Source organism: Coregonus clupeaformis, unplaced genomic scaffold (genome assembly GCF_020615455.1).
Source record: "Coregonus clupeaformis isolate EN_2021a unplaced genomic scaffold, ASM2061545v1 scaf0157, whole genome shotgun sequence".
Taxonomy (NCBI): Eukaryota; Metazoa; Chordata; class Actinopteri; order Salmoniformes; family Salmonidae; genus Coregonus; species Coregonus clupeaformis.
In genome coordinates, this window is record NW_025533612.1 from 532,501 (window position 1) to 560,000 (window position 27,500).

At 55.2% G+C, this 27,500-nt stretch overlaps 1 protein-coding gene across 2 annotated transcripts in view; it reads left to right on the forward strand.

Annotated features, from left to right (window-relative positions):
- dnase1l1 (deoxyribonuclease I-like 1) overlaps positions 1-27,500 on the forward strand; it is a 34,188-nt gene that overhangs the window by 6,086 nt on the left and 602 nt on the right. For both annotated transcript variants that reach the window (XM_041857251.2, XM_041857252.2), the window contains exons 4-7: positions 4,774-4,863; positions 6,753-6,865; positions 12,144-12,256; positions 27,208-27,365. In XM_041857251.2, coding sequence (XP_041713185.1) covers positions 4,774-4,863; positions 6,753-6,865; positions 12,144-12,256; positions 27,208-27,365 — 474 coding nt within the window. The remainder of the gene's footprint in view (positions 1-4,773; positions 4,864-6,752; positions 6,866-12,143; positions 12,257-27,207; positions 27,366-27,500) is intronic.

Below are 27,500 nucleotides of genomic sequence, written 5' to 3' on the forward strand. Positions count from 1 at the left end.
GTGAGCGTGTATATTGAGGGGTTTTCTCTCTCTCAGGTAGGTTGTGAATGTGAGCGTGTATATTGAGGGGTTTCCTCTCTCTCAGGTAGGTTGTGAATGTGAGCGTGTATATTGAGGGGTTTTCTCTCTCTCAGGTAGGTTGTGAATGTGAGCGTGTATATTGAGGGGTTTCTCTCTCTCAGGTAGGTTGTGAATGTGAGCGTGTATATTGAGGGGTTTCTCTCTCTCAGGTAGGTTGTGAATGTGAGCGTGTATATTGAGGGGTTTTCTCTCTCTCAGGTAGGTTGTGAATGTGAGCGTGTATATTGAGGGGTTTTCTCTCTCTCAGGTAGGTTGTGAATGTGAGCGTGTATATTGAGGGGTTTTCTCTCTCTCAGGTAGGTTGTGAATGTGAGCGTGTATACAGTTGAAGTCATTAAAACTCGTTTTTCAACCACTCCACAAATTTCTTGGTAACAAACTATAGTTTTGGCAAGTCGGTTAGGACAACTTCTTTGTGCATGACACAAGTAATTTTTCCAACAATTGTTTACAGACAGATTATTACACTTATAATTCACTGTATCACAATTCCAGTGGGTCAGAAGTTTACATACACTAAGTTGACTGTGCCTTTAAACAGCTTGGAAAATTCCAGAAAATTATGTCATGGCTTTAGAAGCTTCTGATAGGCTAACTGACATCATTTGAGTCAATTGGAGGTGTACCTGTGGATGTATTTCAAGGCCTGCCTTCAAACTCAGTGCCTCTTTGCTTGACATCATGGGAAATCAAAAGAAATCAGCCAAGACCTCAGGAAAAACATTGTAGACCTCCACAAGTCTGGTTCATCCTTGGGAGCAATTTCCAAACGCCTGAAGGCACCACGTTCAGCTGTACAAACAATAGTACGCAAGTATAAACACCATGGGACCACGCAGCCGTCATTCCGCTTAGGAAGGAGACGCGTTCTGTCTCCTAGAGATGAACGTACTTTGGTGCAAAAAGTGCAAATCAATCCCAGATCAACAGCAAAGGACCCTCAGGGGTGAGTGCTCAGTCCCCTCCTATACTCCCTGTTCACCCATGACTACATGGCCAGGCAAGATTCCAACACCATCATTAAGTTTGCCGACGACACAACAGTGGTAGGCCTGATCACCGACAACGATGAGACAGCCTATAGGGAGGAGGTCCGAGACCTGGCCGTGTGGTGCCAGGATAACAACCTCTCCCTCAACGTGACCAAGACAAAGGAGATGATTGTGGACTACAGGAAAAAAAAGAGGACTGAGCACGCCCCCATTCTCATCGACGGGGCTGTAGTGGAACAGGTTGAGAGCTTCAAGTTCCTTGGTGTCCACATCACCAACGAACTATCATGGTCCAAACACACCAAGACAGTCGTGACGAGGGCACGACAAAGCCTATTCCCCCTCAGGAGACTGAAAAGATTTGGCATGGGTCCTCAGATCCTCTAAAAGTTATACAGCTGCACCATCAAGAGCATCCTGACAGGTTGCATCACCGCCTGGTATGGCAACTGCTCGGCCTCCGACCGCAAGGCACTACAGAGCAGAGCATATGAGCGGAGTGGAGCGAGCGTGGAGCGTGAGCGGACAGATTTTGAACAGAGCGCAGAGCGGCATTTTTAAAAGGACGGAGCGTCGCCCTATGTCCCGCTCCAATTTCGCTCGCTCACACCACGAGTCTGAAGCATGCTCAAGCCTGACCCAGAATCCATCTGTTTAATTTAATTTGTGTCGTCCATGAATTTGTATTTTATAGAGCGAAAGGAGCAGCAGCAGCAACAAGAGAAAAGGGTTGAGGAATTCAAACGTTTATTCACTGCACACAAAGGCCCAACCATAACAAGGGACAGAAACAGAGAGCTGGATGTAGCATTTTTTAAAATGATTTTCATGGACTATGAACCGTTGAGTAAAGGAGAACGCGAAGGGATGCAACACTTCGCCAGCGTAGCTCAACCGGGCTACACCCCCCCAAGAAACTATGATAAATCAGTACTTTACTTTGTCAAATTTACATCTGAGATGCCCCATTCACATGCTTCAGCTGGCGATCAAAAACGCTGTTAACGAGCACGACAACATTAATAGGCTGTTAGTGAAAGTCGGGCACCTGGTGAAAAGTGTAGAGCACAGAGGAAACCGACCAATTAGGTGTCCGCCCCACAAATGCCTGCGCCATTCGATGGAGCAGCCAGCTGCGGATGATTCAGTCGTTCATCCGGTTGTTCCAAAAAGACCCGTTATGGCAAAACAAACTCAAGTCTAATGTTGCTAACATCACCCTGAATCAAGTACGGCAGCTGACGCACCTTGTCAGTGTGCTGACACCACTAGCAGACCTCACAGACAAAATGCAGCTGGGGAACCTGGGGATGATCCTCCCTGCTGTCACAGAAATCAAATCCCTGCTCACCGATTACACTCACGCTGCACTTCCAATGGGCATCGCTGCTTTTGCAGAAACATTGGCAAACAACGTGTCAATTCGCTATGGAATATACTATACTGATTATCATCTCATTTTAGCGTCAGTGTTAGATCCCCGTTTCAAGACAGAATGGATAATCCGAGATGAGTCTGTATGCAACAAATTCGGGGAGATAAAGTAAGGCTGTGGTTTAAGCTAAAAGTGAAATACATGCAGATTTTGTTCCTTTTTTGGAGCGAGCGGGGGCGATTTGAGTGGAGCGCGATGCAAACTGCGTTGAGCGCTGAGCGATAATGAGCGGACTGGCCTGATGTGGCTTTGGGCTGGGGGAGCGGAGGGGTGAACAACTCCGTGAGCGCTGAGCGATAATGAGCGGACTGGCCTGATGTGGCTTTGAGCGGGGGGAGCGGAGGGGGGAACAGCTCCGTGAGCGCTGAGCGATAATGAGCGGACTGGCCTGATGTGGCTTTGGGCTGGGGGAGCGGAGGGGTGAACAGCTCCGTGAGCGCTGAGCGATAATGAGCGGACTGGCCTGATGTGGCTTTGGGCGGGGGGAGCGGAGGGGTGAACAACTCCGTGAGCGCTGAGCGATAATGAGCGGACTGGCCTGATGTGGCTTTGAGCGGGGGGAGCGGAGGGGTGAACAGCTCCGTGAGCGAGGAGCTGAGATTCTCACCGCTCCACTCCGCTCATATGCTCTGCTACAGAGGGTAGTGCGTACGGCCCAGTACATCACTGGGGCCAAGCTTCCTGCCATCCAGGACCTCTATACCAGGCGGTGTCAGAGGAAGGCCCTCAAAATTGTCAAAGACTCCAGCCACCCTAGTCATAGACTGTTCTCTCTGCTACCGCACGGCAAGCGGTACCGGAGTGCCAAGTCTAGGTCCAAAAGACTTCTCAACAGCTTCTACCCCCAAGCCATAAGACTCCTGAACAGCTAATCATGGCTACCCGGACTATTTGCACTGCCCCCCCACCCCATCTTTTTACGCTGCTGCTACTCTGTTAATTATTTATGCATAGTCACTTTAACTCTACCCACATGTACATATTACCTCAACTACCTCAACTAGCCGGTGCCCCCGCACATTGACTCTGCAACGGTACCCCCCTGTATATATAGCCTCCCTACTGTTATTTTATTTTACTTCTGCTCTTTTTTTCTCAACACATTTTTGTTGTTGTTTTATTTTACTTTTTTATTTTAAAATAAATGCATTGTTGGTTAAGGGCTGTAAGTAAGCATTTCACTGTAATGTCTGCACCTGTTGTATTCGGCGCATGTGGCCAATAAAATTTGATTTGATTTGAAGATGCTGGAGGAAACAGGTACAAAAGTATCTACATCCACAGTAAAACTAGTCCTATATCGACATAACCTGAAAGGCCGCTCAGCAAGGAAGAAGCCACTGCTCCAAAACCGCCATAAAAAAGCCAAACTATGGTTTGCAACTGCACATGGGGACAAAGATCGTACTTTTTGGAGAAATGTCCTCTGGTCTGATGAAACAAAAATATAACTATTTGGCCATAATGACCATCGTTATGTTTGGAGGAAAAGGGGGGTGGCTTGCAAGCCGAAGAACACCATCCCAACCGTGAAGCACGGGGGTGGCAGCATCATGCTGTGGGGGTGCTTTGCTGCAGGAGGGACTGGTGCACTTCACAAAATAGATTGCATCATGAGGAAGGAAAATGATGTAGATATATTGAAGCAACATCTCAAGACATCAGTCAGGAAGTTAAAGCTTGGTCGCAAATGGGTCTTCCAAATGGACAATGACCCCAAGCATAAGGGTCATTGTCCATTTGTCATTGTCCATAAGTTGTGGCAAAATGGCTTAAGGACAACAAAGTCAAGGTATTGGAGTGGCCATCACAAAGCCCTGACCTCATCCTATAGAACATTTGTGGGCAGAACTGAAAAAGCATGTGTGAGCAAGGAGGCCTACAAACCTAACTCAGTTACACCATCTCTGTCAGGAGGAATGGGCCAAAATTCACCCAACTTATTGTGGGAAGCTTGTGGAAGGCTACCCGAAACGTTTGACCCAAGTTAAACAATTTAAAGGCAATGCTACCAAATACTAATTGAGTGTATGTAAACTTCTGACCCACAAGGAATGTGATGAAATAAATAAAAGCTGAAATAAATCATTTTCTCTACAATTATTCTGACATTTCACATTCTTAAAATAAAGTGGTGATCCTAACTGACCTAAGACAGTGAATTTTTACTAGGATTAAATGTCAGGAATTGTTGAAATGTATTTGGCTAAGGTGTATGTAAACCTCCTACTTCAACTGTATTAAGAGGGGTTTTCTCTCTCTCAGGTATGACAGCCAGAACCAGTATGCATATGTGGCCAGTGAGCGGCTGGGCAGGACACCTAGCTACCAGGAGCAGTATGTGTTTGTGTTCAGGTGAGACCAGGACACCTAGCTACCAGGAGCAGTATGTGTTTGTGTTCAGGTGAGACCAGGACACCTAGCCACCAGGAGCAGTATGTGTTCAGGTGAGACCAGGACACCTAGCCACCAGGAGCAGTATGTGTTTGTGTTCAGGTGAGACCAGGACACCTAGCCACCAGGAGCAGGATGTGTTCAGGTGAGACCAGGACACCTAGCCACCAGGAGCAGTATGTGTTCAGGTGAGACCAGGACACCTAGCCACCAGGAGCAGTATGTGTTTGTGTTCAGGTGAGACTAGGACACCTAGCTACCAGGAGCAGGATGTGTTCAGGTGAGACCAGGACACCTAGCCACCAGGAGCAGTATGTGTTCAGGTGAGACCAGGACACCTAGCCACCAGGAGCAGTATGTGTTTGTGTTCAGGTGAGACCAGGACACCTAGCCACCAGGAGCAGTATGTGTTTGTGTTCAGGTGAGACCAGGACACCTAGCCACCAGGAGCAGGATGTGTTCAGGTGAGACCAGGACACCTAGCCACCAGGAGCAGTATGTGTTTGTGTTCAGGTGAGACCAGGACACCTAGCCACCAGGAGCAATATGTGTTCAGGTGAGACCAGGACACCTAGCTACCAGGAGCAGTATGTGTTCAGGTGAGACCAGGACACCTAGCCACCAGGAGCAGTATGTGTTCAGGTGAGACCAGGACACCTAGCCACCAGGAGCAGTATGTGTTCAGGTGAGACCAGGACACCTAGCCACCAGGACACCTAGCCACCAGGAGCAGTATGTGTTCAGGTGAGACCAGGACACCTAGCCACCAGGAGCAGTATGTGTTTGTGTTCAGGTGAGACCAGGACACCTAGCCACCAGGAGCAGTATGTGTTCAGGTGAGACCAGGACACCTAGCTACCAGGAGCAGTATGTGTTTGTGTTCAGGTGAGACCAGGACACCTAGCCACCAGGAGCAATATGTGTTCAGGTGAGACCAGGACACCTAGCTACCAGGAGCAGTATGTGTTCAGGTGAGACCAGGACACCTAGCCACCAGGAGCAGTATGTGTTTGTGTTCAGGTGAGACCAGGACACCTAGCCACCAGGAGCAGTATGTGTTCAGGTGAGACCAGGACACCTAGCTACCAGGAGCAGTATGTGTTTGTGTTCAGGTGAGACCAGGACACCTAGCCACCAGGAGCAGTATGTGTTCAGGTGAGACCAGGACACCTAGCCACCAGGAGCAGTATGTGTTCAGGTGAGACCAGGACACCTAGCTACCAGGAGCAGTATGTGTTTGTGTTCAGGTGAGACCAGGACACCTAGCTACCAGGAGCAGTATGTGTTCAGGTGAGACCAGGACACCTAGCCACCAGGAGCAGTATGTGTTCAGGTGAGACCAGGACACCTAGCTACCAGGAGCAGTATGTGTTTGTGTTCAGGTGAGACCAGGACACCTAGCCACCAGGAGCAGTATGTGTTCAGGTGAGACCAGGACACCTAGCCACCAGGAGCAGTATGTGTTCAGGTGAGACCAGGACACCTAGCTACCAGGAGCAGGATGTGTTCAGGTGAGACCAGGACACCTAGCCACCAGGAGCAATATGTGTTCAGGTGAGACCAGGACACCTAGCTACCAGGAGCAGTATGTGTTTGTGTTCAGGTGAGACCAGGACACCTAGCCACCAGGAGCAGTATGTGTTCAGGTGAGACCAGGACACCTAGCCACCAGGAGCAGGACTGAGTCTGACAAGCTTTTTCATATGATTCTAAAAGTATGATTACTGTGCTTGTGTGTGTGTGTGTGTGTGTGTGTGTGTGTGTGTGTGTGTGCGTGTGCGTGTGCGCGTGTGTGTGTGCGTGCGTGCGTGCGTGTGTGTGTGTGTGTTTGTGCGTGTATGTGTGTGTAGGGTTGGCTCGGTGACCGTAACAGATCAGTACCAGTATCCTGACATGTTGCCGGGAGACGAGGATGCCTTCTCCAGAGAACCCTTCATAGTCCGCCTCCACACCCCCAAGACAGGTAGCACTGCTGTTATGAGCTGTCATAGGGCTGTCATAGGGCTGTTATGAGCTGTTATAGGGCTGTTATGAGCTGTTATAGGGCTGTTATGAGCTATCATAGGGCTGTTATGAGCTATCATAAGGGTGTTATGAGCTGTTATAGGGGTGTTATAAGCTATCATAGGGGTGTTATGAGCTGTCATAGGGGTGTTATGAGCTGTCATAGGGCTGTTATGAGCTGTCATAGGGCTGTTATAGGGCTGTTATGAGCTATCATAGGGGTGTTATGAGCTATCATAGGGGTGTTATGAGCTGTTATAGGGGTGCTATAAGCTGTTATAGGGGTGCTATAAGCTATCATAGGGCTGTTATGAGCTGTTATGAGCTGTTATAGGGGTGTTATAAGCTGTTATAGGGGTGTTATAAGCTGTTATAGGGCTGTTATGAGCTGTTATAGGGGTGTTATGAGCTGTTATAGGGGTGTTATAAGCTATCATAGGGGTGTTATGAGCTGTCATAGGGGTGTTATGAGCTGTCATAGGGGTGTTATGAGCTGTCAGGGCTGTTATGAGCTATCATAGGGGTGTTATGAGCTGTTATAGGGGTGTTATAAGCTATCATAGGGGTGTTATGAGCTGTCATAGGGGTGTTATGAGCTGTCATAGGGGTGTTATGAGCTGTCAGGGCTGTTATGAGCTATCATAGGGCTGTTATGAGCTGTTATGAGCTGTTATAGGGGTGTTATGAGCTGTCATAGGGATGTTATGAGCTATCATAGGGGTGTTATGAGCTATCATAGGGGTGTTATGAGCTATAATAGGGGTGTTATGAGCTGTCATAGGGCTGTTATGAGCTGTCATAGGGCTGTTATAGGGGTGTTATAAGCTATCATAGGGGTGTTATGAGCTATCATAGGGCTGTTATGAGCTGTTATAGGGGTGTTATAAGCTGTTATAGGGGTGTTATAAGCTGTTATAGGGGTGTTACAAACAGTAGTAAAATTGTATTACAGGTTAAACAATGGAGTTAGAATAAAACAGACATGACATCACACCACACATGGAGTCCTGTCTCTCTGTCTGTCTCTCTGTCTCTGTCTCTCTGTCTGTCTCTCTCTCTCTCTCTGTCTCTCTCTCTGTCTCTCTACTCTCTCTCTACTCTCTCTCTACTCTCTCTCTCTCTCTCTCTCTGTCTCTGTCTCTGTCTCGCTCTCTGTCTCTCTCTCTCTTTCTCTCTGTCTCTCAGTCTCTCTGTCTCTCTCTCTCAATTCAATTCGCTTTATTGGCATGACGTAACAATGTACATATTGCCAAAGCTTACTTTGGATATTTACAATATTAGCATAATTAAAATAATAATAATCAATATTGTCAACGGGACAACAGTAACCAAGGGTCAAAATAACCATTGAACAATAAAAATATAGAGGACATGTGCAGGTTGGTTGGTCTGTCAGACACTGTCCCTCATCTTATGGCAGGCAGCAATGTAGTGCTCTGCCAACCCACAGCTCTCTGTGTCCTCCCCCAACAGGACGGCTAGCCTATTCTCATCAGGGAGGTCTTTGAAACCTTGAAAAACTGTTTCAAATTTGGGGAAATCACACTCTAATTGTTTTATATTTTTTACATTTTGTCAGGAAATGCATCTCTCTCTGTCTCTCTCTTTCTCTCTCTCCCTCCCTGCCTCACTGTCTCTCCTTCTGTCTCCGTCTCTCTCCCCCCCTAAAAATATAAATACCCATGCAAAAAATACCAACATGCTTATTCAAAGATGCATACAGTCAATGATACACACACACACACACACACCTTTTCTGTATCTGCAAACACAGCCTTATAAGGTAAACTCTCTGTCTCTCGCTGTCAGATTCAGAAAAGCTTTATTAGCATGAATAACAATGCTACTGAAGTGACAGCAAAGTGAGAAAATGACATCAACAACAACTAACAAAATAAACAATAGTAGTTGTCATTACTCCTCTTTCAATTCAATTCAAAGGGGCTTTATGGGGAAACATACAGTCGTGGTCAAAAGTTTTGAGAATGACACATACATTTTCACAAAAAGTCTGCTGTCTCAGTTTTTATGATGGCAATTTGCATATACACCAGAATGCCATGATAATGATCCCCAAAAAACATTTCCACTGCATTTCAGCCCTGTCACAAAAGGACTAGCTGACATCATGTCAGTGATTCTCTCGTTAACACAGGTGAGAGTGTTGATGAGGACAAGGCTGGAGATCACTCTGTCATGCTGATTGAGTTAGAGTAACAGACTGGAAGCTTTAAAAGGAGGGTGGTGCTTGAAATCATTGTTCTTCCTCTGTTAACCATGGTTACCTGCAAGGAAACACGTGGCGTCATCATTGCTTTGCACAAAAAGGGCTTCACAGGCAAGGATATTGCTGCTAGTAAGATTGCACCTAACTCAACCATTTATCGGATCACCAAGAACTTCAAGAACTTCAAGGAGAGAGGTTCAATTGTTGTGAAGAAGGCTTCAGGGTGCCCAAGAAAGTCCAGCAAGTGCCAGGACTGTCTCCTAAAGTTGATTCAGCTGCTGGATCGGGGCACCACCAGTGCAGAGCTTGCTCAGGAATGGCAGCAGGCAGGTGTGAGTGCATCTGCACGTACAGTGAGGCAAAGACTTTTGGATGATGGCCTGGTGTCAAGAAGGGCAGCGAGGAAGCCACTTCTCTCCAGGAAAAACATCAGGGACAGACTGATATTCTGCAAAAGGTACAGGGATTGGACTGCTGAGGACTGGGGTAAAGTCATTTTCTCGGATGAATCCCCTTTCCGATTGTTTGGGGCATCCAGAAAAAATATTGTCCGGAGAAGACAAGGTGAGCGCTACCATCAGTCCTGTGTCATGCCAACAGTAAAGCATCCTGAGACCATTCATGTGTGGGGTTGCTTCTCAGCCAAGGGAGTGGGCTCACTCACAATTTTGCCTAAGAACACAGCCATGAATAAAGAATGGTACCAACACATCCTCCGAGAGCAATTTCTCCCAACCATCCAAGAACAGTTTGGTGACGAACAATGCCTTTTCCAGCATGATGGAGCACCTTGCCATAAGGCAAAAGTGATAACTAAGTGGCTTGGGGAACAAAACATCAACATTTTGGGTCCATGGCCAGGAAACTCCCCAGACCTTAATCCCATTGAGAACTTGTGGTCAATCCTCAAGAGGCGGGTGGACAAACAAAAACCCACAAATTCTGACAAACTCCAAGCATTGATTATGCAAGAATGGGCTGCCATCAGTCAGGATGTGGGCCAGAAGTTAATTGACAGCATGCCAGGGCGGATTGCAGAGGTCTTGAAAAAAGAAGGGTCAACACTGCAAATATTGTCCTTTTGAAGAACACAGTGATTTAGCTGTGGTCAGACAAAAGGGGCAGGGGTTTGACTGTGAATGCACTCAAAGAGAAAGGGTCCATATCTGTGACCATATAATCATGTCTGTGACCATATAACCATGTCTGTGACCATATAACCATGTCTGTGACCATATAACCATGTCTGTGCTACTGCCAAGAGATGAGAAACGGCTATGTCTTCCTAGAGTTCCCTCGACCCTACCATTAATAATGTACAGACCCATGCTTTGGCAGAGCTGCAGCAGATCCTTCACGTTTTTGTTGATGGTGGTGTAAATTATTTCTGGGGAGCATATTCAAATGATTAAATAAATAGTGGTCAATTATAAAGTTGTCTCCCTGGGTGCTGGTTATATCATGAAGAGTTCCTGTTCTGGTCAGCACATAACAGCACATTTCTTTGGACTTGAAAATGGCATCTCTCTAACTCAAGCTTAGAGAATGTGTCATCTGAATAGTAAGGAGACTGAGGGCGGTACATACACTCACCACCCAGTTCACGAAAATGGATGGCTCCTACAGACAGTGAGTCACGTGACCATGGCTGACAGGCATCGAGGCATCCAGTTACTGTTTGATTGAACGTTAGAATGGGCAAAACGAGTGACCTAAGCGGCTTTGAGTGCGGTATGATCGTCAGTACCAGGCGCGCCGGATCCAGTATCTCAGAAACGGTGGCCCTCCTGGGCTTTTCACGCACAACAGTGTCTAGGGTTTACCGAGAATGGTGCGACAAACAAAAAACATCCAGTCAGCGGCAGTCCTGTGGGCGAAAACAGTGTTGGCCAGGGTCACTCGTGTGCATGTTGGAGGCCTGTGGGTTCTTGTGGTGGCAGGATTGTGGGTTGGTTGAGGTGCAGCCCATAATACAGGTCCAATGTTTGTGTGATGTGTGAGGTAGACCTTTGGTAGAGATGCCATTTTCCTTTGTCCTCATTCAGCTTCTTTGTCTTGTTAGATTGTCATCTTGAAGTTCATCTGGTTTTTTTTCTCCATAGAAACATTTCTAATATTTTAGGAGCTCAAGTTGTGACCTTCCACTCTGCAGGTCACCTCTCTCTCCAGCTCATTCTCTCTCTCTCTGTCTCATCCTCTCTCTCTGACACCACCTCTCTGTCTCATCCTCTCTCTCTGACACCACCTCTCTGTCTCATCCTCCCTCTTTCTGACACCACCTCTCTCTCTGTCTCATTCTCTCTCTCTGACCCCACCTATGTCTCATCCTCTCCTCTGACACCACCTCTCTGTCTCATCCTCCCTCTTTCTGACACCACCTCTCTCTCTGTCTCATCCTCTCTCCTCTGACACCACCTCTCTCTCTGTCTCATCCTCTCTCTCTGACACCACCTCTGTCTCTTTCTCTCCTCTGACACCACCTCTCTCTCTGTCTCATCCTCTCTCTCTGACACCACCTCTCTCTCTGTCTCATCCTCTCTCTCTGACACCACCTCTGTCTCTTTCTCTCCTCTGACACCACCTCTCTCTCTGTCTCATCCTCTCTCTCTGACCCCACCTATGTCTCATCCTCTCCTCTGACACCACCTCTCTCTCTGTCTCATCCTCTCTCTTTCTGACACCACCTCTCTCTCTGTCTCATTCTCTCTCTCTGACCCCACCTATGTCTCATCCTCTCCTCTGACACCACCTCTCTCTCTGTCTCATCCTCCCTCTTTCTGACCCCACCTCTCTCTCTGTCTCATCCTCTCCTCTGACACCACCTCTCTCTCTGTCTCATCCTCTCTCTCTGACACCACCTCTCTGTCTCATCCTCTCTCTCTGACACCACCTCTCTCTCTGTCTCATCCTCTCTCTCTGACACCACCTCTGTCTCTTTCTCTCCTCTGACACCACCTCTCCTCTGACACCACCTCTCTCTCTGACACCACCTCTGTCTCTTTCTCTCTAGCCATACAGAACTTTGTGTTAGTACCCCAGCACACCACTCCCACCAACGCTACTAAAGAGATCGATGCCCTCTACGATGTCTTCCTGGATGTCAAGAAGAAATGGAAGACAGAGGTAACAGTGTTTCTGTGGCCAGAACTCAATCCAATCATGCTTTGTGTCTTAATGCACCATGTAAAAGGACATTTCCAATGGGGCCGAAATATGCACCGCTTACCATTAATGCGATCTCCGCAAACATTGCCTTTAAAATATGCATTGTCTACAAGCACGGTCAGATTTAATCCCGGGCTGTGCGTGTTTTAATTTACTGTGTGTGTCGTGGTTGTTAAGGTTACCATATCACCTGGTTAGGGCTGTATCATCTCTTACTGCCACACTGGCCGTCATGGTAACTGTGCTCTGATGGTCATTAGTAGCCTCCCAAACTTCCAGTTGCTAACGGCCTGGCTGTCACGGTAACTGTGCTCTGATGGTCATTAGTAGCCTCCCAAACTTCCAGTTGCTAACGGCCTGGTACTCAGCGCTCTATTGTCCCTCTAATCACTCTGACATCAAAATCAAACACTTCATGAGAGCCCTGGCTTTGAGTTGGAGCAGAATAGGATCGGCTGTGGAATGAAATAAGTTCCTGTTGCACAACATTTCTGCAATTGCGTGAGAAAACAGAGTTTTGATGGCCTCTATTAAAAAGAGGAGGATACCATCAGATTTCTATAGGCTAGGCCTACTATATTTATTTCTCAACTTTCCTAATATTAAGCACATTGATCGCTTTTCAACTGGAGTAGTCTACCTGGCTGGCATGAAAATGAACCACGGGAAAAGTGACCTCTATTCGCTATTCAAATGTTGGAATGGGCTCGTTGGGAATGGGCTTGTAAGTAAGCGTTTCCCGGTAAAGTTTACACCTGTTGTATTCGGCGCATGTGACCAATATTTGTTATTATGTTTTATTTTTATACTGCGTACGGACGTATTCCCCCCCCCTGCCCCCCCCGCCCCTGTTCCTACACATGCATGATAATGGCCAATTCTAAATCAAAACTAATTTCACATATAATATTTACTATATGTAAAAACAAGATTAAATTGAGAATAGTCTGATGAGTGATAATATTATCACAAATGATGCTCAGTATGTGCAGTCTAAGGCAAGAAATAGCCCATGCATTTTTTTACGACTTTTTCTAATCATATTTGCATGCATACAGTATGTTTTGATAAAGTTTGTATCACAACTAAAGTGGCCAAATAACTCAAAACATAGGCTATAGGCCTGGGACTCCTGGACCAGGGTTGGAGAGCCCACAGAGCCTAGGACTCCTGGACCAGGGTTGGAGAGCCCAGAGAGCCTAGGACTCCTGGACCAGGGTTGGAGAGCCCAGAGCCCACAGAGCCTAGGACTCCTGGACCAGGGTTGGAGAGCCCAGAGAGCCCAGGACTCCTGGACCAGGGTTGGAGAGCCCACAGAGCCTAGGACTCCTGGACCAGGGTTGGAGAGCCCACAGAGCCTAGGACTCCTGGACCAGGGTTGGAGAGCCCACAGAGCCTAGGACTCCTGGACCAGGGTTGGAGAGCCCACAGAGCCTAGGACTCCTGGACCAGGGTTGGAGAGCCCAGAGCCCAGAGAGCCCAGGACTCCTGGACCAGGGTTGGAGAGCCCAGAGCCCACAGAGCCTAGGACTCCTGGACCAGGGTAGGAGAGCCCAGAGCCCACAGAGCCTAGGACTCCTGGACCAGGGTTGGAGAGCCCACAGAGCCAAGGACTCCTGGACCAGGATTGGAGAGCCCAGAGCCCACAGAGCCTAGGACTCCTGGACCAGGGTTGGAGAGCCCACAGAGCCTAGGACTCCTGGACCAGGGTTGGAGAGCCCACAGAGCCTAGGACTCCTGGACCAGGGTTGGAGAGCCCACAGAGCCTAGGACTCCTGGACCAGGGTTGGAGAGCCCAGAGAGCCCAGGACTCCTGGACCAGGGTTGGAGAGCCCAGAGCCCACAGAGCCTAGGACTCCTGGACCAGGGTTGGAGAGCCCACAGAGCCTAGGACTCCTGGACCAGGGTTGGAGAGCCGACAGAGCCTAGGACTCCTGGACCAGGGTTGGAGAGCCCAGAGAGCACAGGACTCCTGGACCAGGGTTGGAGAGCCCACAGAGCCTAGGACTCCTGGACCAGGGTTGGAGAGCCCACAGAGCCTAGGACTCATGGACCAGGGTTGGAGAGCCCAGAGCCCACAGAGCCTAGGACTCCTGGACCAGGGTTGGAGAGCCCACAGAGCCTAGAGAGCCTAGGGACTCCTGGACCAGGGTTGGAGAGCCCAGAGAGCCTAGGACTCCTGGACCAGGGTTGGAGAGCCCACAGAGCCTAGGACTCCTGGACCAGGGTTGGAGAGCCCAGAGCCCACAGAGCCTAGGACTCCTGGACCAGGGTTGGAGAGCCCAGAGAGCCCAGGACTCCTGGACCAGGGTTGGAGAGCCCACAGAGCCTAGGACTCCTGGACCAGGGTTGGAGAGCCCAGAGCCCACAGAGCCTAGGACTCCTGGACCAGGGTTGGAGAGCCCACAGAGCCTAGGGACTCCTGGACCAGGGTTGGAGAGCCCAGAGCCCACAGAGCCTAGGACTCCTGGACCAGGGTTGGAGAGCCCACAGAGCCTAGGACTCCTGGACCAGGGTTGGAGAGCCCACAGAGCCTAGGACTCCTAGACCAGGGTTGGAGAGCCCAGAGAGCCCTAGGACTCCTGGACCAGGGTTGGAGAGCCCACAGAGCCTAGGACTCCTGGACCAGGGTTGGAGAGCCCAGAGAGCCTAGGACTCCTGGACCAGGGGTTGGAGAGCCCAGAGCCCAGAGAGCCTAGGGACTCCTGGACCAGGGTTGGAGAGCCCACAGAGCCTAGGACTCCTGGACCAGGGTTGGAGAGCCCACAGAGCCTAGGACTCCTGAACCAGGGTTGGAGAGCCCAGAGCCCACAGAGCCTAGGACTCCTGGGCCAGGGTTGGAGAGCCCAGAGAGCCCAGGACTCCTGGACCAGGGTTGGAGAGCCCAGAGCCCACAGAGCCTAGGACTCCTGGACCAGGGTTGGAGAGCCCAGAGCCCACAGAGCCTAGGACTCCTGGACCAGGGTTGGAGAGCCCACAGAGCCAAGGACTCCTGGACCAGGGTTGGAGAGCCCAGAGAGCCTAGGACTCCTGGACCAGGGTTGGAGAGCCCAGAGCCCACAGAGCCTAGGACTCCTGGACCAGGGTTGGAGAGCCCAGAGAGCCCAGGACTCCTGGACCAGGGTTGGAGAGCCCAGAGCCCAGGACTCCTGGACCAGGGTTGGAGAGCCCAGAGCCCACAGAGCCTAGGACTCCTGGACCAGGGTTGGAGAGCCCAGAGCCCACAGAGCCTAGGACTCCTGGACCAGGGTTGGAGAGCCCACAGAGCCTAGGACTCCTGGACCAGGGTTGGAGAGCCCAGAGCCCACAGAGCCAAGGACTCCTGGACCAGGGTTGGAGAGGCCAGAGCCCACAGAGCCTAGGACTCCTGGACCAGGGTTGGAGAGCCCAGAGCCCACAGAGCCTAGGACTCCTGGACCAGGGTTGGAGAGCCCAGAGCCCACAGAGCCTAGGACTCCTGGACCAGGGTTGGAGAGCCCACAGAGCCTAGGACTCCTGGACCAGGGTTGGAGAGCCCAGAGCCCACAGAGCCTAGGGACTCCTGGACCAGGGTTGGAGAGCCCACAGAGCCTAGGACTCCTGGACCAGGGTTGGAGAGCCCAGAGCCCACAGAGCCTAGGGACTCCTGGACCAGGGTTGGAGAGCCCACAGAGCCTAGGACTCCTGGACCAGGGTTGGAGAGCCCACAGAGCCTAGGACTCCTGGACCAGGGTTGGAGAGCCCACAGAGCCTAGGACTCCTGGACCAGGGTTGGAGAGCCCAGAGCCCAGAGAGCCCAGGACTCCTGGACCAGGGTTGGAGAGCCCAGAGCCCACAGAGCCTAGGACTCCTGGACCAGGGTTGGAGAGCCCAGAGCCCACAGAGCCTAGGACTCCTGGACCAGGGTTGGAGAGCCCACAGAGCCAAGGACTCCTGGACCAGGGTTGGAGAGCCCAGAGCCCACAGAGCCTAGGACTCCTGGACCAGGGTTGGAGAGCCCACAGAGCCTAGGACTCCTGGACCAGGGTTGGAGAGCCCACAGAGCCTAGGACTCCTGGACCAGGGTTGGAGAGCCCACAGAGCCTAGGACTCCTGGACCAGGGTTGGAGAGCCCAGAGAGCCCAGGACTCCTGGACCAGGGTTGGAGAGCCCAGAGCCCACAGAGCCTAGGACTCCTGGACCAGGGTTGGAGAGCCCACAGAGCCTAGAACTCCTGGACCAGGGTTGGAGAGCCGACAGAGCCTAGGACTCCTGGACCAGGGTTGGAGAGCCCAGAGAGCACAGGACTCCTGGACCAGGGTTGGAGAGCCCACAGAGCCTAGGACTCCTGGACCAGGGTTGGAGAGCCCACAGAGCCTAGGACTCCTGGACCAGGGTTGGAGAGCCCAGAGCCCACAGAGCCTAGGACTCCTGGACCAGGGTTGGAGAGCCCACAGAGCCTAGAGAGCCTAGGACTCCTGGACCAGGGTTGGAGAGCCCAGAGAGCCTAGGACTCCTGGACCAGGGTTGGAGAGCCCACAGAGCCTAGGACTCCTGGACCAGGGGTTGGAGAGCCCAGAGCCCACAGAGCCTAGGACTCCTGGACCAGGGGTTGGAGAGCCCAGAGAGCCCAGGACTCCTGGACCAGGGTTGGAGAGCCCACAGAGCCTAGGACTCCTGGACCAGGGTTGGAGAGCCCAGAGCCCACAGAGCCTAGGACTCCTGGACCAGGGTTGGAGAGCCCACAGAGCCTGGGACTCCTGGACCAGGGTTGGAGAGCCCAGAGCCCACAGAGCCTAGGACTCCTGGACCAGGGTTGGAGAGCCCACAGAGCCTAGGACTCCTGGACCAGGGTTGGAGAGCCCACAGAGCCTAGGATTCCTAGACCAGGGTTGGAGAGCCCAGAGAGCCTAGGACTCCTGGACCAGGGTTGGAGAGCCCACAGAGCCTAGGACTCCTGGACCAGGGTTGGAGAGCCCAGAGAGCCTAGGACTCCTGGACCAGGGTTGGAGAGCCCAGAGCCCAGAGAGCCTAGGACTCCTGGACCAGGGTTGGAGAGCCCACAGAGCCTAGGGACTCCTGGACCAGGGTTGGAGAGCCCACAGAGCCTAGGACTCCTGGACCAGGGTTGGAGAGCCCAGAGCCCACAGAGCCTAGGACTCCTGGGCCAGGGTTGGAGAGCCCAGAGAGCCCAGGACTCCTGGACCAGGGTTGGAGAGCCCAGAGCCCACAGAGCCTAGGACTCCTGGACCAGGGTTGGAGAGCCCAGAGCCCACAGAGCCTAGGGACTCCTGGACCAGGGTTGGAGAGCCCACAGAGCCAAGGACTCCTGGACCAGGGTTGGAGAGCCCAGAGAGCCTAGGACTCCTGGACCAGGGTTGGAGAGCCCAGAGCCCACAGAGCCTAGGACTCCTGGACCAGGGTTGGAGAGCCCAGAGAGCCCAGGACTCCTGGACCAGGGTTGGAGAGCCCAGAGCCCAGGACTCCTGGACCAGGGTTGGAGAGCCCAGAGCCCACAGAGCCTAGGACTCCTGGACCAGGGTTGGAGAGCCCAGAGCCCACAGAGCCTAGGACTCCTGGACCAGGGGTTGGAGAGCCCACAGAGCCTAGGACTCCTGGACCAGGGTTGGAGAGCCCAGAGCCCACAGAGCCAAGGACTCCTGGACCAGGGTTGGAGAGGCCAGAGCCCACAGAGCCTAGGACTCCTGGACCAGGGTTGGAGAGCCCAGAGCCCACAGAGCCTAGGACTCCTGGACCAGGGTTGGAGAGCCCAGAGCCCACAGAGCCTAGGACTCCTGGACCAGGGTTGGAGAGCCCACAGAGCCTAGGGACTCCTGGACCAGGGTTGGAGAGCCCAGAGCCCACAGAGCCTAGGACTCCTGGACCAGGGTTGGAGAGCCCAGAGCCCACAGAGCCTAGGACTCCTGGACCAGGGTTGGAGAGCCCACAGAGCCTAGGACTCCTGGACCAGGGTTGGAGAGCCCACAGAGCCAAGGACTCCTGGACCAGGGGTTGGAGAGCCCAGAGAGCCTAGGACTCCTGGACCAGGGTTGGAGAGCCCAGAGCCCACAGAGCCAAGGACTCCTGGACCAGGGTTGGAGAGCCCACAGAGCCTAGGACTCCTGGACCAGGGTTGGAGAGCCCAGAGCCCAGAGAGCCCAGGACTCCTGGGCCAGGGGTTGGAGAGCCCACAGAGCCTAGGACTCCTGGACCAGGGTTGGAGAGCCCACAGAGCCAAGGACTCCTGGACCAGGGTTGGAGAGCCCAGAGAGCCTAGGACTCCTGGACCAGGGGTTGGAGAGCCCAGAGCCCACAGAGCCTAGGACTCCTGGACCAGGGTTGGAGAGCCCAGAGAGCCCAGGACTCCTGGACCAGGGTTGGAGAGCCCAGAGCCCAGGACTCCTGGACCAGGGTTGGAGAGCCCAGAGCCCACAGAGCCTAGGGACTCCTGGACCAGGGGTTGGAGAGCCCAGAGCCCACAGATTCTAGGACTCCTGGACCAGGGTTGGAGAGCCCACAGAGCCTAGGACTCCTGGACCAGGGTTGGAGAGCCCAGAGCCCACAGAGCCAAGGACTCCTGGACCAGGGTTGGAGAGGCCAGAGCCCACAGAGCCTAGGACTCCTGGACCAGGGTTGAAGAGCCCAGAGCCCACAGAGCCTAGGACTCCTGGACCAGGGTTGGAGAGCCCAGAGCCCACAGAGCCTAGGACTCCTGGACCAGGGTTGGAGAGCCCACAGAGCCTAGGACTCCTGGACCAGGGTTGGAGAGCCCAGAGCCCACAGAGCCTAGGACTCCTGGACCAGGGTTGGAGAGCCCAGAGCCCACAGAGCCTAGGACTCCTGGACCAGGGTTGGAGAGCCCACAGAGCCTAGGACTCCTGGACCAGGGTTGGAGAGCCCACAGAGCCTAGGACTCCTGGACCAGGGTTGGAGAGCCCACAGAGCCTAGGACTCCTGGACCAGGGTTGGAGAGCCCAGAGAGCCCAGGACTCCTGGACCAGGGTTGGAGAGCCCAGAGCCCACAGAGCCTAGGACTCCTGGACCAGGGTTGGAGAGCCCAGAGCCCACAGAGCCTAGGACTCCTGGACCAGGGTTGGAGAGCCCACAGAGCCTAGGACTCCTGGACCAGGGTTGGAGAGCCCAGAGCCCACAGAGCCAAGGACTCCTGGACCAGGGTTGGAGAGGCCAGAGCCCACAGAGCCTAGGACTCCTGGACCAGGGTTGGAGAGCCCAGAGCCCACAGAGCCTAGGACTCCTGGACCAGGGTTGGAGAGCCCAGAGCCCACAGAGCCTAGGACTCCTGGACCAGGGTTGGAGAGCCCACAGAGCCTAGGACTCCTGGACCAGGGTTGGAGAGCCCAGAGCCCACAGAGCCTAGGACTCCTGGACCAGGGTTGGAGAGCCCACAGAGCCTAGGACTCCTGGACCAGGGTTGGAGAGCCCAGAGCCCACAGAGCCTAGGACTCCTGGACCAGGGTTGGAGAGCCCACAGAGCCTAGGACTCCTGGACCAGGGTTGGAGAGCCCACAGAGCCTAGGACTCCTGGACCAGGGTTGGAGAGCCCACAGAGCCTAGGACTCCTGGACCAGGGTTGGAGAGCCCACAGAGCCTAGAGAGCCTAGGACTCCTGGACCAGGGTTGGAGAGCCCAGAGAGCCTAGGACTCCTGGACCAGGGTTGGAGAGCCCACAGAGCCTAGGACTCCTGGACCAGGGTTGGAGAGCCCAGAGCCCACAGAGCCTAGGACTCCTGGACCAGGGTTGGAGAGCCCAGAGAGCCCAGGACTCCTGGACCAGGGTTGGAGAGCCCACAGAGCCTAGGACTCCTGGACCAGGGTTGGAGAGCCCAGAGCCCACAGAGCCTAGGACTCCTGGACCAGGGTTGGAGAGCCCACAGAGCCTAGGGACTCCTGGACCAGGGTTGGAGAGCCCAGAGCCCACAGAGCCTAGGACTCCTGGACCAGGGTTGGAGAGCCCACAGAGCCTAGGACTCCTGGACCAGGGTTGGAGAGCCCACAGAGCCTAGGATTCCTAGACCAGGGTTGGAGAGCCCAGAGAGCCTAGGACTCCTGGACCAGGGTTGGAGAGCCCACAGAGCCTGGGACTCCTGGACCAGGGTTGGAGAGCCCAGAGAGCCTAGGACTCCTGGACCAGGGTTGAGAGCCCAGAGCCCAGAGAGCCTAGGACTCCTGGACCAGGGTTGGAGAGCCCACAGAGCCTAGGACTCCTGGACCAGGGTTGGAGAGCCCACAGAGCCTAGGACTCCTGGACCAGGGTTGGAGAGCCCAGAGCCCACAGAGCCTAGGACTCCTGGGCCAGGGTTGGAGAGCCCAGAGAGCCCAGGACTCCTGGACCAGGGTTGGAGAGCCCAGAGCCCACAGAGCCTAGGACTCCTGGACCAGGGTTGGAGAGCCCAGAGCCCACAGAGCCTAGGACTCCTGGACCAGGGTTGGAGAGCCCACAGAGCCAAGGACTCCTGGACCAGGGTTGGAGAGCCCAGAGAGCCTAGGGACTCCTGGACCAGGGTTGGAGAGCCCAGAGCCCACAGAGCCTAGGACTCCTGGACCAGGGTTGGAGAGCCCAGAGAGCCCAGGACTCCTGGACCAGGGTTGGAGAGCCCAGAGCCCAGGACTCCTGGACCAGGGTTGGAGAGCCCAGAGCCCACAGAGCCTAGGACTCCTGGACCAGGGTTGGAGAGCCCAGAGCCCACAGAGCCTAGGACTCCTGGACCAGGGTTGGAGAGCCCACAGAGCCTAGGACTCCTGGACCAGGGTTGGAGAGCCCAGAGCCCACAGAGCCAAGGACTCCTGGACCAGGGTTGGAGAGGCCAGAGCCCACAGAGCCTAGGACTCCTGGACCAGGGTTGGAGAGCCCAGAGCCCACAGAGCCTAGGACTCCTGGACCAGGGTTGGAGAGCCCAGAGCCCACAGAGCCTAGGACTCCTGGACCAGGGTTGGAGAGCCCACAGAGCCTAGGACTCCTGGACCAGGGTTGGAGAGCCCAGAGCCCACAGAGCCTAGGACTCCTGGACCAGGGTTGGAGAGCCCAGAGCCCACAGAGCCTAGGACTCCTGGACCAGGGTTGGAGAGCCCACAGAGCCTAGGACTCCTGGACCAGGGTTGGAGAGCCCACAGAGCCAAGGACTCCTGGACCAGGGTTGGAGAGCCCAGAGAGCCTAGGACTCCTGGACCAGGGTTGGAGAGCCCAGAGCCCACAGAGCCAAGGACTCCTGGACCAGGGTTGGAGAGCCCACAGAGCCTAGGACTCCTGGACCAGGGTTGGAGAGCCCAGAGCCCAGAGAGCCCAGGACTCCTGGGCCAGGGTTGGAGAGCCCACAGAGCCTAGGACTCCTGGACCAGGGTTGGAGAGCCCACAGAGCCAAGGACTCCTGGACCAGGGTTGGAGAGCCCAGAGAGCCTAGGACTCCTGGACCAGGGTTGGAGAGCCCAGAGCCCACAGAGCCTAGGACTCCTGGACCAGGGTTGGAGAGCCCAGAGAGCCCAGGACTCCTGGACCAGGGTTGGAGAGCCCAGAGCCCAGGACTCCTGGACCAGGGTTGGAGAGCCCAGAGCCCACAGAGCCTAGGACTCCTGGACCAGGGGTTGGAGAGCCCAGAGCCCACAGATTCTAGGACTCCTGGACCAGGGTTGGAGAGCCCACAGAGCCTAGGACTCCTGGACCAGGGTTGGAGAGCCCAGAGCCCACAGAGCCAAGGACTCCTGGACCAGGGTTGGAGAGGCCAGAGCCCACAGAGCCTAGGGACTCCTGGACCAGGGTTGAAGAGCCCAGAGCCCACAGAGCCTAGGACTCCTGGACCAGGGTTGGAGAGCCCAGAGCCCACAGAGCCTAGGACTCCTGGACCAGGGTTGGAGAGCCCACAGAGCCTAGGACTCCTGGACCAGGGTTGGAGAGCCCAGAGCCCACAGAGCCTAGGGACTCCTGGACCAGGGTTGGAGAGCCCAGAGCCCACAGAGCCTAGGACTCCTGGACCAGGGTTGGAGAGCCCACAGAGCCTAGGACTCCTGGACCAGGGTTGGAGAGCCCACAGAGCCTAGGACTCCTGGACCAGGGTTGGAGAGCCCACAGAGCCTAGGACTCCTGGACCAGGGTTGGAGAGCCCAGAGAGCCCAGGACTCCTGGACCAGGGTTGGAGAGCCCAGAGCCCACAGAGCCTAGGACTCCTGGACCAGGGTTGGAGAGCCCAGAGCCCACAGAGCCTAGGACTCCTGGACCAGGGTTGGAGAGCCCACAGAGCCTAGGACTCCTGGACCAGGGTTGGAGAGCCCAGAGCCCACAGAGCCAAGGACTCCTGGACCAGGGTTGGAGAGGCCAGAGCCCACAGAGCCTAGGACTCCTGGACCAGGGTTGGAGAGCCCAGAGCCCACAGAGCCTAGGACTCCTGGACCAGGGTTGGAGAGCCCAGAGCCCACAGAGCCTAGGGACTCCTGGACCAGGGTTGGAGAGCCCACAGAGCCTAGGACTCCTGGACCAGGGTTGGAGAGCCCAGAGCCCACAGAGCCTAGGACTCCTGGACCAGGGTTGGAGAGCCCACAGAGCCTAGGACTCCTGGACCAGGGTTGGAGAGCCCAGAGCCCACAGAGCCTAGGACTCCTGGACCAGGGTTGGAGAGCCCACAGAGCCTAGGACTCCTGGACCAGGGTTGGAGAGCCCACAGAGCCTAGGACTCCTGGACCAGGGTTGGAGAGCCCACAGAGCCTAGGACTCCTGGACCAGGGTTGGAGAGCCCAGAGCCCAGAGAGCCCAGGACTCCTGGACCAGGGTTGGAGAGCCCAGAGCCCACAGAGCCTAGGGACTCCTGGACCAGGGTTGGAGAGCCCAGAGCCCACAGAGCCTAGGACTCCTGGACCAGGGTTGGAGAGCCCACAGAGCCAAGGACTCCTGGACCAGGGTTGGAGAGCCCAGAGCCCACAGAGCCTAGGACTCCTGGACCAGGGTTGGAGAGCCCACAGAGCCTAGGACTCCTGGACCAGGGTTGGAGAGCCCACAGAGCCTAGGACTCCTGGACCAGGGTTGGAGAGCCCACAGAGCCTAGGACTCCTGGACCAGGGTTGGAGAGCCCAGAGAGCCCAGGACTCCTGGACCAGGGTTGGAGAGCCCAGAGCCCACAGAGCCTAGGACTCCTGGACCAGGGTTGGAGAGCCCACAGAGCCTAGGACTCCTGGACCAGGGTTGGAGAGCCGACAGAGCCTAGGGACTCCTGGACCAGGGTTGGAGAGCCCAGAGAGCACAGGACTCCTGGACCAGGGTTGGAGAGCCCACAGAGCCTAGGACTCCTGGACCAGGGTTGGAGAGCCCACAGAGCCTAGGACTCCTGGACCAGGGGTTGGAGAGCCCAGAGCCCACAGAGCCTAGGACTCCTGGACCAGGGTTGGAGAGCCCACAGAGCCTAGAGAGCCTAGGACTCCTGGACCAGGGGTTGGAGAGCCCAGAGAGCCTAGGACTCCTGGACCAGGGTTGGAGAGCCCACAGAGCCTAGGACTCCTGGACCAGGGTTGGAGAGCCCAGAGCCCACAGAGCCTAGGACTCCTGGACCAGGGTTGGAGAGCCCAGAGAGCCCAGGACTCCTGGACCAGGGTTGGAGAGCCCACAGAGCCTAGGACTCCTGGACCAGGGTTGGAGAGCCCAGAGCCCACAGAGCCTAGGACTCCTGGACCAGGGTTGGAGAGCCCACAGAGCCTAGGACTCCTGGACCAGGGTTGGAGAGCCCAGAGCCCACAGAGCCTAGGACTCCTGGACCAGGGTTGGAGAGCCCACAGAGCCTAGGACTCCTGGACCAGGGTTGGAGAGCCCACAGAGCCTAGGATTCCTAGACCAGGGTTGGAGAGCCCAGAGAGCCTAGGACTCCTGGACCAGGGTTGGAGAGCCCACAGAGCCTAGGACTCCTGGACCAGGGTTGGAGAGCCCAGAGAGCCTAGGACTCCTGGACCAGGGTTGGAGAGCCCAGAGCCCAGAGAGCCTAGGACTCCTGGACCAGGGTTGGAGAGCCCACAGAGCCTAGGACTCCTGGACCAGGGTTGGAGAGCCCACAGAGCCTAGGACTCCTGGACCAGGGTTGGAGAGCCCAGAGCCCACAGAGCCTAGGACTCCTGGGCCAGGGTTGGAGAGCCCAGAGAGCCCAGGACTCCTGGACCAGGGTTGGAGAGCCCAGAGCCCACAGAGCCTAGGACTCCTGGACCAGGGTTGGAGAGCCCAGAGCCCACAGAGCCTAGGACTCCTGGACCAGGGTTGGAGAGCCCACAGAGCCAAGGACTCCTGGACCAGGGTTGGAGAGCCCAGAGAGCCTAGGACTCCTGGACCAGGGTTGGAGAGCCCAGAGCCCACAGAGCCTAGGGACTCCTGGACCAGGGTTGGAGAGCCCAGAGAGCCCAGGACTCCTGGACCAGGGTTGGAGAGCCCAGAGCCCAGGACTCCTGGACCAAGGTTGGAGAGCCCAGAGCCCACAGAGCCTAGGACTCCTGGACCAGGGTTGGAGAGCCCAGAGCCCACAGAGCCTAGGACTCCTGGACCAGGGTTGGAGAGCCCACAGAGCCTAGGACTCCTGGACCAGGGTTGGAGAGCCCAGAGCCCACAGAGCCAAGGACTCCTGGACCAGGGTTGGAGAGGCCAGAGCCCACAGAGCCTAGGACTCCTGGACCAGGGTTGGAGAGCCCAGAGCCCACAGAGCCTAGGACTCCTGGACCAGGGTTGGAGAGCCCAGAGCCCACAGAGCCTAGGACTCCTGGACCAGGGTTGGAGAGCCCACAGAGCCTAGGACTCCTGGACCAGGGTTGGAGAGCCCAGAGCCCACAGAGCCTAGGACTCCTGGACCAGGGTTGGAGAGCCCAGAGCCCACAGAGCCTAGGACTCCTGGACCAGGGTTGGAGAGCCCACAGAGCCTAGGACTCCTGGACCAGGGTTGGAGAGCCCACAGAGCCAAGGACTCCTGGACCAGGGTTGGAGAGCCCAGAGAGCCTAGGACTCCTGGACCAGGGTTGGAGAGCCCAGAGCCCACAGAGCCAAGGACTCCTGGACCAGGGTTGGAGAGCCCACAGAGCCTAGGACTCCTGGACCAGGGTTGGAGAGCCCAGAGCCCAGAGAGCCCAGGACTCCTGGGCCAGGGTTGGAGAGCCCACAGAGCCTAGGACTCCTGGACCAGGGTTGGAGAGCCCACAGAGCCAAGGACTCCTGGACCAGGGTTGGAGAGCCCAGAGAGCCTAGGACTCCTGGACCAGGGTTGGAGAGCCCAGAGCCCACAGAGCCTAGGACTCCTGGACCAGGGTTGGAGAGCCCAGAGAGCCCAGGACTCCTGGACCAGGGTTGGAGAGCCCAGAGCCCAGGACTCCTGGACCAGGGTTGGAGAGCCCAGAGCCCACAGAGCCTAGGACTCCTGGACCAGGGTTGGAGAGCCCAGAGCCCACAGATTCTAGGACTCCTGGACCAGGGTTGGAGAGCCCACAGAGCCTAGGACTCCTGGACCAGGGTTGGAGAGCCCAGAGCCCACAGAGCCAAGGACTCCTGGACCAGGGTTGGAGAGGCCAGAGCCCACAGAGCCTAGGACTCCTGGACCAGGGTTGAAGAGCCCAGAGCCCACAGAGCCTAGGACTCCTGGACCAGGGTTGGAGAGCCCAGAGCCCACAGAGCCTAGGACTCCTGGACCAGGGGTTGGAGAGCCCACAGAGCCTAGGACTCCTGGACCAGGGTTGGAGAGCCCAGAGCCCACAGAGCCTAGGACTCCTGGACCAGGGTTGGAGAGCCCAGAGCCCACAGAGCCTAGGACTCCTGGACCAGGGTTGGAGAGCCCACAGAGCCTAGGGACTCCTGGACCAGGGTTGGAGAGCCCACAGAGCCTAGGACTCCTGGACCAGGGTTGGAGAGCCCACAGAGCCTAGGACTCCTGGACCAGGGTTGGAGAGCCCAGAGAGCCCAGGACTCCTGGACCAGGGTTGGAGAGCCCAGAGCCCACAGAGCCTAGGACTCCTGGACCAGGGTTGGAGAGCCCAGAGCCCACAGAGCCTAGGACTCCTGGACCAGGGTTGGAGAGCCCACAGAGCCAAGGACTCCTGGACCAGGGTTGAGAGCCCAGAGCCCACAGAGCCTAGGACTCCTGGACCAGGGTTGGAGAGCCCAGAGCCCACAGAGCCTAGGACTCCTGGACCAGGGGTTGGAGAGCCCACAGAGCCTAGGACTCCTGGACCAGGGTTGGAGAGCCCAGAGCCCACAGAGCCTAGGACTCCTGGACCAGGGTTGGAGAGCCCAGAGCCCACAGAGCCTAGGACTCCTGGACCAGGGTTGGAGAGCCCACAGAGCCTAGGACTCCTGGACCAGGGTTGGAGAGCCCACAGAGCCAAGGACTCCTGGACCAGGGTTGGAGAGCCCAGAGAGCCTAGGACTCCTGGACCAGGGTTGGAGAGCCCAGAGCCCACAGAGCCAAGGACTCCTGGACCAGGGTTGGAGAGCCCACAGAGCCTAGGACTCCTGGACCAGGGTTGGAGAGCCCAGAGCCCAGAGAGCCCAGGACTCCTGGGCCAGGGTTGGAGAGCCCACAGAGCCTAGGACTCCTGGACCAGGGTTGGAGAGCCCACAGAGCCTAGAGAAACAAGTATTCTTGTAATGTTAATTAACGATCAATTACCGTGAGACTGGCAGTTATTTGCGTGACAGTTACTGGCTGACAAAATGTCATGACCGCCAACACCCTAGTGGTGATGTTCCTAGGTGATTTTAACGGTGTGTGTGTGTGTGTAGATGGTGATGTTCCTAGGTGATTTTAACGGTGTGTGTTTGTGTGTAGATGGTGATGTTCCTAGGTGATTTTAACGGTGTGTGTTTGTGTTTGTGTGTAGATGGTGATGTTCCTAGGTGATTTTAACGGTGTGTGTTTGTGTTTGTGTTTGTGTGTAGATGGTTATGTTCCTAGGTGATTTTAACGGTGTGTGTTTGTGTTTGTGTGTAGATGGTGATGTTCCTAGGGGATTTTAATGCTGACTGTGGCTATTTGGCCAAGAAGAACAGGCAGCATGTACGTCTCTATAGTAACCAGGCCTTCCTGTGGCTGATAGGAGACAAGGAGGACACCACCGTTAGACAGACCACCACCTGCGCCTACGACAGGTACGTCTGTCTGTCTGTCTGTCTGTCTGTCTGTCTGTCTGTCTGTCTGCCTGCCCGTCTGTCTATATGACTGTCTGTCTGTCTGTCTGTCTGCATTGTAGGCTGGCCAGTGCTCTGATCTACAATGCGCCTTTG